This window comes from Scyliorhinus canicula, chromosome 18, assembly GCF_902713615.1.
Source record: "Scyliorhinus canicula chromosome 18, sScyCan1.1, whole genome shotgun sequence".
NCBI lineage: Eukaryota > Metazoa > Chordata > Chondrichthyes > Carcharhiniformes > Scyliorhinidae > Scyliorhinus > Scyliorhinus canicula.
In genome coordinates, this window is record NC_052163.1 from 28,740,336 (window position 1) to 28,753,116 (window position 12,781).

Genomic DNA, 12,781 nt, shown 5'->3' on the forward strand with positions numbered 1-12,781 from the left:
AGGATAAGGTGTCATGGGAATGTCCCTTTAAGAAATGTCTGTTTATCAAATAGCTTCAGTGATGTCATTGTGTGGGTGGAGCTGGGCTGAGGTTCTGACTTTTACTTTAGATTTGAGCTGGGAGCTGTTTGAGGCTCTGTGTTTTACTTTCGGTTTAGACAGTTGGGAGCTGCATTCAGACAAAAAAGGTTTATTTTGGTCTCTCTCTTTATATGTTAAAAGGTGTCCAGATCACTTGATAATTTAAAAGTGATATCTGCTTTCTGTAAAGAATTCAAACGTCTTGTTTTGTGTGAAAAGGGTGTTTGTGTTTATGGATGTTGTTACTTGAGTAAAAACAGTAAAATAAAGTTATTGAGGGGTATTTTCCTCTCGAGAACTGTAGCTGTGTGGGGGGGGGGGGGGGTGTATGTTTGTAGTTGATAAAAATGCTTATTGTGTATGTTTATAAAATGTTAATTGAATTTGTAGAATAAACTTAGTTTTTGATTTAAAGTGCTTAAGGCCTCTGTTGAATAACACCTGAAGAGTAGGCCCTTGTGCTCCTCATAACCAAAATCTATAAACAGTTGTCAGTCAGGTGAACTCCAACTTTGGTGTTCTCTAACCCTGGCCCATAACAAAAGTGCCACGGGATAGGGGTTAAGGAAGAGGGAGGAGGTGCTGGGGGTGGCGCTGGAGGAGGGTTGTGGTGTGAGGTGCTGCAGAGAGCAAACACCTAAACCCCATGTGAAAGCCGAGGGTTAATATAATGTGCTTAGGGCACACCTGATGAGGTCAAGGATGAGCCAGTTGTTTGAGGGGATGGAGGACACTTGCGAGTGATGTGGGAGAGGCCCGGTCAACCACGTACATATGTTATGGTCCTGCCCAAAGTTGGGGAAGTCTTTTTTCAGCACCATGTTAGCAATCTTGCAAATGGACCTGGAGCCGACACACTCAGTGGCTAGTTTGCCAATTGTGCGTGGAATGGAGCGTTGGCTGAAAAACGGGATTGGTGCTGGGCGCCAATCCAGTTCTGATGCTCCAGTCGGCAGTGGCAGCGAGCTACACACCCAAGCTGGTGGGAGGGTGAAAAATTGATTTCCATGTGATTAACGGGCTGGAAGCCCAAGTCTCTCCCCCCAAGCACACACACGCCAACCACCATTATGCTCCGATCCCCACAGCAGGAAATCCTCCTGTTGGAATTCAGTACAGGGTTTCCCAAACATGGCCCTGACGTGGTGGACCCGCGATGGGTCAAGGTAGTCGGTGCATAACTGAGACACCCCCCAATGACCATCAGAAGACCCGTCTACCCCACGATGCAAATCTTGCCTCCCCCCACTCAAACCCTCCCACTAACCCTCCTCAGTCCACCCCATTCATGCTATGACTGTCAGTTCCTCACAATGTGAAAAGCAGCTAAGTGCTTTCTGCGATGAAAAAGAGGAAGTGAAAGCACTTAGCTGCTTTTGAGGTAGCGAGGAACTGGCAGTCATAGCAAGAATGTTTTTAAACATTGTGGCTAGCATCAAAGCAGGGTATTTCAGATGCATTCAAGCGTGAAGGGAAAGATAGATCAACAAACACCTGCCTCTGGAGTAATAAAACTATCAATCACTGGCTAATGAAATGTGTGAAATTGAACGGAAGATTTGCATTTCAAAGGCTATCAAGACCACAGCTGGAATACTGTGAACAATTCTGGTCCCTTATCTAAGGTACGATATACTGGCATTAGAGGCAGTCCAGAGAAGGTTCACTCGGTTGATCCCAGATTTGGATGAATTTTCTTATGAGGAGATGTTAAATAGGTTGTGCCTGTGCTCATTGGAATTTAAAAAAGAGAGGCAACCTTATTGAGATGTATAGGATTCTCAGGAGGCTTGACAGGGTAGATGCTGAGAGGTGATTTCCCCGATGTGGGAGGTTCTAGAACCAGAGGACATAATCTCAGAGTAAGGGATTGCCTATTTAAATGAGCTTAACAACCTTCCTACTCCATTTTTCCCCCTTTTTTAAATATCCCATACATGTATTGCCTCAATGCAATCCTCCACCACACCAAGCCGTTGGGTCTTTTGATCTTAACGTTGCTACCTTTTGTTGCAATCTCTCACAGCTACACTTTAATATCTAACACATTCTCCTTCCCTTCAGTTCTGACAAAGAGCCAATAGGACTCGAAACATTAACTCTGCTTTCTCTCCTTATAGATGCTGCCAGATCTGATGAGTTTTTTCCAGCATCCTCTATTCTTGTTGCAAATAGTAATTTGTTGGGTATGCGACAAAAGCAGGATGTTAGATACATTGGCTTATAAACATTTGGAAATTTAAAGATTAAAAGCCTGGGTTAAACATAGACATAGAACATACAGTGAAGAAGGAGGCCATTCAGCCCATCAAGTCTGCACCGACCCACTTAAGCCCTCACTTCCAACCGATCCCCGTAACCCAATAACCCCTCCCACCCTTTTTTTGGTCACTAAGGGCAATTTATCATGGCCAATCCACCTAACCTGCACATCTTTGGACTGTGGGAAGAAACTGGAGCACCCAGAGGAAACCTACGCAGACACTGGGAGAACGTGCAGACTCCCCACAGACAGTGTCCCAGCAGGGAATCGAACCTGGGACCCTGGCGCTGTGAAGCCACAGTGCTATCCACTTGTGCTACCGTGGGTTAGATTGCGTTTCACTGCAGTAGCCATGTTTTTAAAATAATCCTGTTTTGCAAGACCAGAAAGCTTTTAGGAGCTTGAGGTGAAATTGATCATCATAAAAGCCTGTGCTAATGCATTGTTGTTTGACTTGGGGAGTTCATGGGGAGTTAATGTGTTTTCAATCTGGGGAGATGATATTGCTGGGTGGAGCTAAGGCATTCAGACATTTTGAGAAAGCTTTTGAGTTGAGTTCTGATCTGGCTAATGCTGAGTCCACAAGTAAGGTCTTTTGCTCTCACAGTAGGATAGTTAAAAATAATTAAGAGTATTTAAAACAGTGCAGACTTGTCTGAGGACAAGGTGGAAGCTGAAACAAACTTTGGGCCTCACGGTAGCATGGTGGTTAGCATCAATGCTTCACAGCTCCAGTGGTCCCAGGTTCGATTCCCGGCTGGGTCACTGTCTGTGTGGAGTCTGCACGTCCTCCCCGTTTGTGCGTGGGTTTCCTCCGGGTGCTCCGGTTTCCTCCCACAGTCCAAAGATGTGCGGGGTAGGTGGATTGGCCATGCTAAAATTGCCCGTAGTGTAAGGTTAATGGGGGGATTGTTGGGTTACCGGGTATACGGGTTACGTGGGTTTAAGTAGGGTGATCATTGCTCGGCACAACATCGAGGGCCGAAGGGCCTGTTCTGTGCTGTACTGTTCTATGTTCTAATTGAAACAGCTTTTTGAAGAGAATCAGCCAAATTCTGCAGGGGTTCTAACAGGAGTCAAAGCTGTCCTGGCAAGCAAGTATTGTCCTGTGCCATTGGGATGTAAGATGGATTGAGAGCTGATTTAATTGTGAATAGGGATAGTAATTAAGGGTATTGTATTTATTGTATTTAGTAGTATTGTTAAGGGATAATTGTAAGCTAGTTTTGGGTGTGATGTTGAAGATTTTAATACTGTGTTAATAACAAAGTTTTGTTTTAAAAATATCAAATCCCTATTTTTTCATGCTACCACTCCTGGAGAGAAATATTCTTTCCGCACAGTCTTGCAAAATAAACTAAAATATTGGGGTTTTGGTCCAGTATCCTAGCCACTCTTGGGATCTGGTCTGGGATCATAATAGGTGATTACTTCACATATGGAACAAGTATAGATTTTTCCCTAAATTTTTATTTTTCTAGAAATACTGTCAATTAACATTCAGAGCTGACACGTGGAATTGAAATTGCATTAAATGGCTTTCTCAATCTGTACTCAAATGTGGGTTTTTAAATATCAGTTTTATGCGTTCATTGGTGTCCCAGGAAAGACTCCAAATCATTTTCACTGAGAGCAGAATAAGCAAGGATAAAATATTGAGAGCCTTGTGATTTGGGGAAAAAAAGCTCAACGATAGTTGATTACAAGGGATGTTTCTTTATACAAAACTACCATCAATGGGAATTCTCCAGCATTAACCATTAGCAGGATTGCTAAAGATCCACATTTTTGTTCTGCAATGTAGGATATTGGGATACACGGAAAGGAGGTCAGGCAGTTGAAATGCCTGCAATTGAAGTTGGTCATCGGGATCCTGTGTACAAGATCATTTGGTTACAATCTAAAACAGGAACGGAATGTTTTTCTGCTTCTACTGATGGACAGGTAACAGAATGAAAAGAAAAAAATGTACTTCAAATATTCCATTGTTCGCAGTGACAGCCAATTTCCTGCCACAAGTAGGTACCGTGCTTGCCCTAATTATGCATTGGAAATATGTAGTAAACTACAAAGAAATTTACCCTTCTTAATCTTGTTATAACTTGCACAAGACGTATGGGGTTGGAGAAATCAACCTCCTTGTGAGTCTCACCAAAAACGAGCTCCCCCGCTAAAGGGCAAGGGAACCCTAAATTATCCACAGTTAAGTTTTGTATAAAGTCGGCCAGGTATGATAATGACAGAACCAGTTGGGATTGGGTGTGTATTGTAAATACTAGTGTGTGTTAATAAACAAAGTTTTCTTAAATCTACTCAGTCCAGACTCGTTAGTGGTCTAGAAAACCGGTGACGAGGGTACACCTGCTTTGCTGTCAACATTGCTACACTGTTGGGTGAACCACCTCCCTTACTCATCAAGTTTGGACTTTTTTTGCACGGCACTTCCTTTTCAGAAATGCTACGTGACCGTATGGTCTGCGGTGGGAATAATGTGGCAAATCAAAAATAATTGATAGCCGAGTCGTCTTTAAACTTCCAACAGGCCATGCAGATTTCACTTTTCCTGAGAAAGCCAGGGTGAGGGGTGCAGGAGATCCAGGAAATGGATGTAAACACGCTGGGATGTGCCCCCTCCCAACAAGTGCTCACCCCGCCCCAAGACCAATCCCCCTCCCTGGACCAAATGCCATAGAGGCCTGACCCGTTGGTCAATGACTCTGGGAACACCTCCTTGGAGTCCATAGAGGGAAAGCCAGGATGTTGCGGGACACGTGGCCTTAGTGCCCGGATGGACCACAAACCACAAGTCAGCCAGAGCTCCCGACGTGCCACGGCAGGTGCCAACTTCGGGCTTCTACTTTCCATCTGGACGAACCAGAGGAGGAGGAGGAGTGCATGTAACTGAATTGTGTGGCGGCACCCCGAGTGATCCCATTAAGATGACCGTGCAGGTTAATGGATATCTGTTAGATATGGAGTTGGACATGGGAGCTGCGGTTTCCATGGTAGGAAAGCAGACCTTTGATCGTATAAAGTTAGGAGTGTAGCACTTGGATCTGAGGGACACCAATTCTTCATAAAGTTCCTCAAGCGAGGAAAGTTCTTCTCAGGCGAATTCTGGTGCTTGAAGAGGCCAGAGCATTGCCCCTGCACCAACATGAGAAAGGTCGACGATACAGATTTAGATCTGGAAATGCAGGCATCGGAAGTCTCCAGCATGGAGCAGACAGTGTATTCATCGCAACATTCATGTCAGAAATGGCGTTCGCCATCCAGGTATACGTCGCCCAAACGCAAGTCACAGAAGCACCGCCGGATGCAAAGAAGGTCCAGCACCCTCCTACTTCGCAGTGGTTGGAAGAATCTTTAGACTTTGGGGAGGAGGGGGTAAGAGATTTCATGATCTGCACGAGACCAATGGGATTGGAGCAATAGGGAAGCAGATATGGGCTGAAACGGACATGTCTTTTAGTTGAAAGCGGTGACCAAGGTGGTTGCAGGCTTTTAATGTGGCTCCTCGAGTACTTGGCTGAGGGAAATGGGAGTGGGGCGGTGGCCAGTGCCCACAGGGATGTACCAATACAGGAGGTCTCTTCCATCTGTACCCATTTCACCCCTGGATCCCCAGCCGACTTTGTACCCTTTCTAATTTGCTGCCCAGTAGTAGAACAGGAGGTTCGGCAGTGTTAAGTACGCCGAGTGCTGCACTCTTTGCAGTATGTTTGCACACCCTGGGGTTCTTTTCTGCCCATAAGACGGTCGAGATGTTCGTCTACCTTAGTGAAGAAGGATATGGGGATGAAGATCGTGAGGGATCTAAATATGAAGAGTGTTGCTCGTTATGCTCTCCTTAATTTACTCTGTTTTAGTTATGTTTACTCAAGAGTCGCCAGGTATCTTTTCGATACCACCACAAGGTTCAGAACCGAATACTGATCAAAGACTCGTTACACCAGTTAGTAAGTTTAAAATCAATGCACATTTATTTACACACACATTCAATTATACTCATGCACAAACTCTACTCACTAAACTATAACTACTACTAAAAGCCTCTACTTAGCTTCGGGTGCCCACTCAGCCAGAGGAACAATGGCCGTTGTCCGGTTCTGAGGCTGCTGGCATCGAACTGGTATAGAATAGTAGCTAGGAGCGCCTATCTCATAGCGTGCTTTGACTTTAGACTTACTTGGCTGGTGCTTGGAGGGTCTCTCATCGCTGAGAGCCAAGGCCAAGATGAAGGTGAAGAAGAAGAGAGCGATCTGTCTTAGGGGCTCCGCTTTATACCCCAAAGGGGCTTCATGCCCTTTTGGGCGGGCCTTGAACTTGGCCCCAATTAATTAGACCATGCCCTAATCGTTTGTATTGATTTTCTCCAATAAAGGGGTCGTTGCTTGATCACTGGGCGGGTCCTAGGTGACCGTTGGCCTGCCTTTGTTTTAGTCTCCACTGTCGCCGGGGAGTCTGCCCTGGTACCGATTGCTTAAATGTTTCTCTTTTGTCCCCAGAGATAGCTCATTACTATGCTAATGGCTTGTAGTATCGGTTTTGTCTGGGAGCTGCACACTCCAATCCACAGGCAAACCTTGTACCTGCTTGTTTTCTTAGCACTGTCCAATTTTCCGTTTACTCTTTGCAAGTGTCCATTTTGAAATGGGACGTGGCCACCCCAGGTGGCTATAAGAGGAACCTTGGCGGGACATTCATCTTTATTGTCTGCACTCTCCCCACTAGGGAGAGCAGGAGTGATTCCCACTTCTGCAGGTCTCCTTTCACTTCCCCTACCAGAATAGACAGGTTCCACTTATGGAGCCAGGTCGAGTTATGGGCTATTTGAATCCTCTGGTATCCGAACTTGGTTTGGGCCAGTTTGAATGGCTGTGTTCCCAGCTCTGCTTCTCCGCCCTGGTTAACTTGCTCAAGTTAAGTTTGTCTCTGAGAAGGCTCGAACTCCCTTAGGAGTTCCATTATCTTACCCATGCTGGCTAGAAGGTTCGAGACATAAAGCAGCAGACCATCACTGTGCTCCCTCTCTCCTCTCTAAATGCCTCTCCAGCCGTCCGCTGACCTGAGCGAGATAGCCAATGGCTCAATTGCCAGAGCGAACAGCAGTGGGGACAACTGTCATGAGAATGTCGCTTTAAGAAATGTTTGGCTGCTCATGTTACTGCAGTGATGTCAGAGTGTGGATGGAGCTGAGCTGTCTGTCAGCTTTTAGTTTCACTTTGAGAAAAGCTTGGGTGTGTCTGTTTTTTTGGTTTAGTTTCAGTGTTGGAGCTGAAGCCAGACAAAGCAGGTGTACTGTTGCTCTCTCTGCCATGAAAAGACTATCTCTTGATCATTTGGTGAATTCGGAATTATAAATGTTCTCAGTAGTGAATTTAAACCTGATGTGCTTCTGTTAAAAGGTGTTTATTTTGTCTTCTGGATGTTGTTTGGGAATTTATTAAGGATTACTTAGTGTTGTATTCTTTGGGGGTTGTATTTGAATTAATGGTTGCTAAGATGTTCACTGTATGTTTTAAAAAGGTTAACTTGAGTTTATAGAATAAACATTGTTTTGCATTAAAAAATACTTTTCGATTTCTGCTGTACCACACCTGTAGAATGGGCCATGTGCTCCCCATACCACAATCTATTAAAAGGTGTGGGTCAGGTGAACTCCATGATACACTTTGGGGTTCTCTAAACCCTGGCCCGTAACACAACCTCATCCCTGCATCGTGCCTCTGTTCAGCCGGAAATAATCTGAGCTAAAGGCATTTATCTGTACGCTCGCCATGGGAGTGCTGTACAGCAGTTTCACCCATGAGGTGAACAGTGGCCCAAACCCACACCAGTCCAGTACCTCCATGGAGTACTTCCACTCCACCCAATCAAAGGCTTTCTCTGCATCCAAGGAGGTGATCACTTCTGGTGACTCCTCCACAGGTGGGGACATGACCACGTTCAGCAGACGTCTGATGGTCACCGTCAGCTGTCTGCCCGTGACCAACCAGGTGTGATCTTCCGCGATCACTTCGCCAAACAACGCTCTCGTCTTCTCACTGGAACTTTCGCAAGGGCTCTATAGCGTCAGTGTTACGAGTCAGATGGGTCCATATAAGCCACACTCTGCCCAATCTTTATCTTTCTTTGGGATCAGTGAGATTGAAGCCTGTGCCAGCAGCGGTAGCAGGGCCCCCCTCAACAGCGAGTAATTGAACATCTCCCGCTGAGGAAACAGGTGGCCGCACAAGATATAGTGCAGATTAGGAATGAGAAAAGACAGGTGGTCACGGCTCCAGAGGAGATCAACGGAGCATTCGCAACCTTCCACCTGGGACTGTATACCCCCGAGCGGGGCCAGTGCTGCCGCAAATCTTTTGTAGAAATCCATTATGTCCCGGTGCCTTCCCGGATTGCAGGAACTTGATTCATTCAATGATCTCCTCCAGACTCAACGGTGCTTCCAGCCCCTGCCCCCACAGGTGGGAAGTCCAGCCCGTCCAGGAATTGTTTCATCTTTCAGTCCCCCCTCCGAGGGCTCGGAGGTGTGCAGTCCCAGGTAGAAGATTGCAAAGGCTCTGTTGATCTCTTCTGGAGCCGTTACCCCCTATCCTTTCTCATCCTTAATCTGCACCATGTCTCGTGCGGCCACCTGTTTTCTCAACTGGTGAGCCAGTAGGCAGCTGGCCATGTCCCCATGTTCATAAAAGGTCCCCTGTTTCTTGCGGAGCTGGTTCACTGCTTTCCCAGTGGAGAGCAGGTTGAATTCCATTAGAAATTTTTTTCTCACCCCTATCAGCAAGCGAGGTCTCCTTGTGTCCTGCTAACATTTAATCAACACCACCAAAAACAATTATCAGGTCATTATCTCAATCCTATATATAGGTGGCTCTGGAGATAGTGGATGCATTGGTGGTCATCTTCCAGAATTCAATAGACTCTGGAACAGTCCCTGCAGATTGGAGGGTAGATAATGTCACGCCAGTAATCAAAAAGGGAGGTAGAAAGAAAACAGGGAATTATAGACCAGAAAGCTTAACATCGGTAGTGGGGAAAATTCTTGAATCCATTATCAAGGACTGTTTGGCGGAATATTTAGAAAGCAGTGGCAGGATCAGTCAGAGTCAGCATGGATTTATGAAGGGGAAATCATTCTTGACAAATCTGTTGGAATTCTTTGACGATGTACCCAGTACAGTTGACAAGGAGGAGCCAGTCGATGTGGTATACTTGGACTTTCAGAAGGCATTTGACAAAGTTCCACACAGGAGATTATTCTGCAAAATTGAAGCGTATGGGATTGGGGCGAGTGTATTGAGGTGGATAGAAAACCCATTGGCAGCGAGGAAACAAAGAGCAGGAATTAATGGGTCCTTTTCAAATTGGCAGGCAGTAACTAGTGGGGTGCCACAGGGATCGGTGCTGGGACCCCAGCTATTCACATATATTAATGATTTGGACGAGAAAATGAAGTTTGCAGATGATACCAAGTTGGGTGGGAGGGTAAATTATGACGAGGATGCAGAGATCCTACACAATGATCTGGACAGGCTGGGCGAGTGGACAAATCAATGGCAGATGCAGTATAATTTGGATAAGTGTGAGGTTATTCATTTTGGAAGCAAAAACAGGAAGGCAGATTACTACCTGAATGGTTGTAAATTGGGTGAGGAGAGTGTGCAGAGGGACCTGGGCGTCCTTGTGCACCATTCGCTGAAGGTAAGCATGCAGGTGGTAAAGCAGGCTAATGGTATGTTGGCCTTCATTGCGAGAGGTTTTGAGTACAGAAGCAGGAATGTTAGCTGTAATTATACAGGGCCTTGGTGAGGCCACATCTAGAATATTGTGTGCAGTGTTGGTCTCCTTTTCTGAGGAAGGGCGTTCTTGCTCTCGAGGGAGTGCAGCGAAGCTTCACCAGACTGATTCCAGGGATAGCGGAACTGTCACATGATGAGAGATTGACTAAGTTGAGATTGTTCTCGTTGGAGTTCATAGGAATGAGGGGGGTTCTCGTAGAGAATTATAAAATCCTAACAGGACTAGACAGGGTAGATGCAGGGAAGATATTTCCAATGGTGGGTGTGTTCAGAACCAGCGGTCACAGTCTGAGGATTCAGGGTAAACCATTTCAGACAGAGATGAGGAGATATTTCTTCACCCAAAAGAGTGGTGAGCCTGTGGAATTCATTACCACAGGACGTAGTTGATGCTGGGCAGTCTATGAGTACGGGGAGAAATGGAGTAGAATGCTGGCACACCAACTGCGAAAGAGGGAGGCAGCCAGGGAAATCGGGGGACTAAAGAATAAGGAGGGTAACATGGTCTTGGATCCAGGGAGGGTGAATGGAGTCTTTAAGGAGTTCTATAGTAAGCTATACGAGTCGGAGCCCCCGACAGGAGCGGAAGGGATGAGACAATTTTTGGACCAGTTGAGGTTTCCAAAGGTGGAAGAGGACCTGATTGAATTGGAGGAGATTGTCAAGTGTATAGAGGGCATGCAATCGGGTAAAGCCCTGGGGCCGGACAGTTACCAGGTAGAATTCTATAAGAAATTTTCAGAAATATTGAGCCCACTCCTGATGAGGACCTTCAATGAGGCTAGAGAGAAAGGAACCCTCCCCCCAACAATGTCACAGGCCTTGATCTCACTCATTCTTAAACGAGGGAAGGACCCGGAACATTGCGGGTCATACAGGCCGATTTTGCTTTTAAACGTGGATGCCAAATTGCTAGCTAAGATTCTGGCCACATGAATTGAGGATTGCGTCCCAGGGGTGATAGAGGAAGACCAGACTGGGTTTGTTAAAGGCAGACAACTCAATACCAATGTCCGGAGACATTTGAATATTATTATGATGCCTCAGAGGGGGGGGAGGTGGAGGTGGTAACAGCGATGGACGCAGAGAAAGCCTTTGACCGGGTGGAGTGGGAGTACCTGTGGGAAACGCTGGGGTAGTTCGGGTTTGGTGAGTGCTTTATTGGCTGGGTGATATTGCTGTACCAGGCGCCTGCAGCAAGTGTATGTACAAACCGGCTGAGGTCGGGGTGGTTCGAGCTTCACTGGGGAACAAGGCAGGGGTGTCCCCTCTCCCCATTTCTATTTGCCCTAGCTATAGAACCACTAGCTATGGTGCTGGGAGCCTCGAGGAACTGGCAGGGACTGGGGCGGTTGGAGTGGGGGGGGGGGGGGTGGAACATCGGGTCTGGCTATACGCGGATGATTTGCTCCTGTACATTTCGGACCCTGTGCAGGGGATGGGGAGGTTCTGCGGATCCTGAGGGATTTTGGTAGATTTTCAGGGTACAAGCTGAACATGGGATAGAGCAAGTTGTTTGTGATCCAGGCCAAGGGACAGGAGGAGTGACTGAAAGAGTTGCCGCTCAGGATGGTAGAGAAAAGTTTTTGTTACCTGGGTATAAAGGTGGCCAGGAAATGGGATGCCCTGCACAGGCTCAACCTGTCACTGGCAGGGAGGGTGCAGACCGTGAAAAGGACTGTCGTCACCAGATTTTTGTTTGTCTTTCAGTGCCTCCCCATCTTCATCCCTAAGGCCTTTTTTAAGTGGGTGAGTAGGATCATTACGGGCTTTGTGTGGGCGAATACGACCCTGTGAGTAAAGAGATCGCTGTTGGAGCGCAGTCGGTGTGGGGGGGTGGAACTTTCGCAACTACTACTGGACGGCCAATATAGCTATGATTAGGAAGTGGGCGATTGGTGGGGGGAGGGGGGGGGCGGCGTGGGGGGGGGCAGCTGGAGGCGGCGTCATGTAAAGATACTAGTCTGGGAGCTTTGATAACGGCTCCTTTGCCGTTCTCGCCGACCCGTTACTCCACAAGTCCGGTGGTGGTGGCGACACTTCGGATCTGGGGACTGTGGAGGAGGTACACGAAGGTGGATGGAGCGTCAGCCTGGACGCCGCTATGCAGCAACCACAGGCTTGTCCCAGTAGGATAGATGGAGGGTTCCAGAGCTGGCAGAGGGCAGGCATCAGAAGGATGGGAGATCTGTTCATAGACCGAAGCTTTCCCAGTTTGAAGGCGCTAGAGGACAAATAAAATCTGCCGCCAGGAAACGCCTTTAAATATCTGAAGTACGAGCCTTCCTCAGCTATGATCATGATGTGGCAGAGCAGGCTCGAAGGGCCAAAAGGCCTCCTCCTGCTCCTGTCTTCTATGTATCTTTGTAAACTGGCTGCCTCATTTTCTTTCATTATGGCAGCGAGCACACTAAACTAGTACTTTATTGGCGATGAAGCACTTTGCGATGACTTGAGATAGTGAAAAGTGGTGCGAGTCCAAGTTCTTTCTTTCTTCCATACCATCAAAATATTTCTTACAACACCAGGTTAAAGTCCAACAGGTTTGTTTCGAATCACTAGCTTTCAGAGCACTGCTCCTTCCTCAGATGAATGAAGAGGTAGGTTCCAGAAACATATGTATGGACAAAGT

The 12,781-nt window shown here is 46.8% G+C and overlaps 1 protein-coding gene across 1 annotated transcript in view; it reads left to right on the forward strand.

Annotated features, from left to right (window-relative positions):
• Nucleotides 1-12,781, forward strand: part of dnai2b (dynein, axonemal, intermediate chain 2b) — a 94,544-nt gene that overhangs the window by 51,197 nt on the left and 30,566 nt on the right. Inside the window, exon 7 of the mRNA XM_038778068.1 lies at nt 4,149-4,288. Coding sequence (XP_038633996.1) covers nt 4,149-4,288 — 140 coding nt within the window. The remainder of the gene's footprint in view (nt 1-4,148; nt 4,289-12,781) is intronic.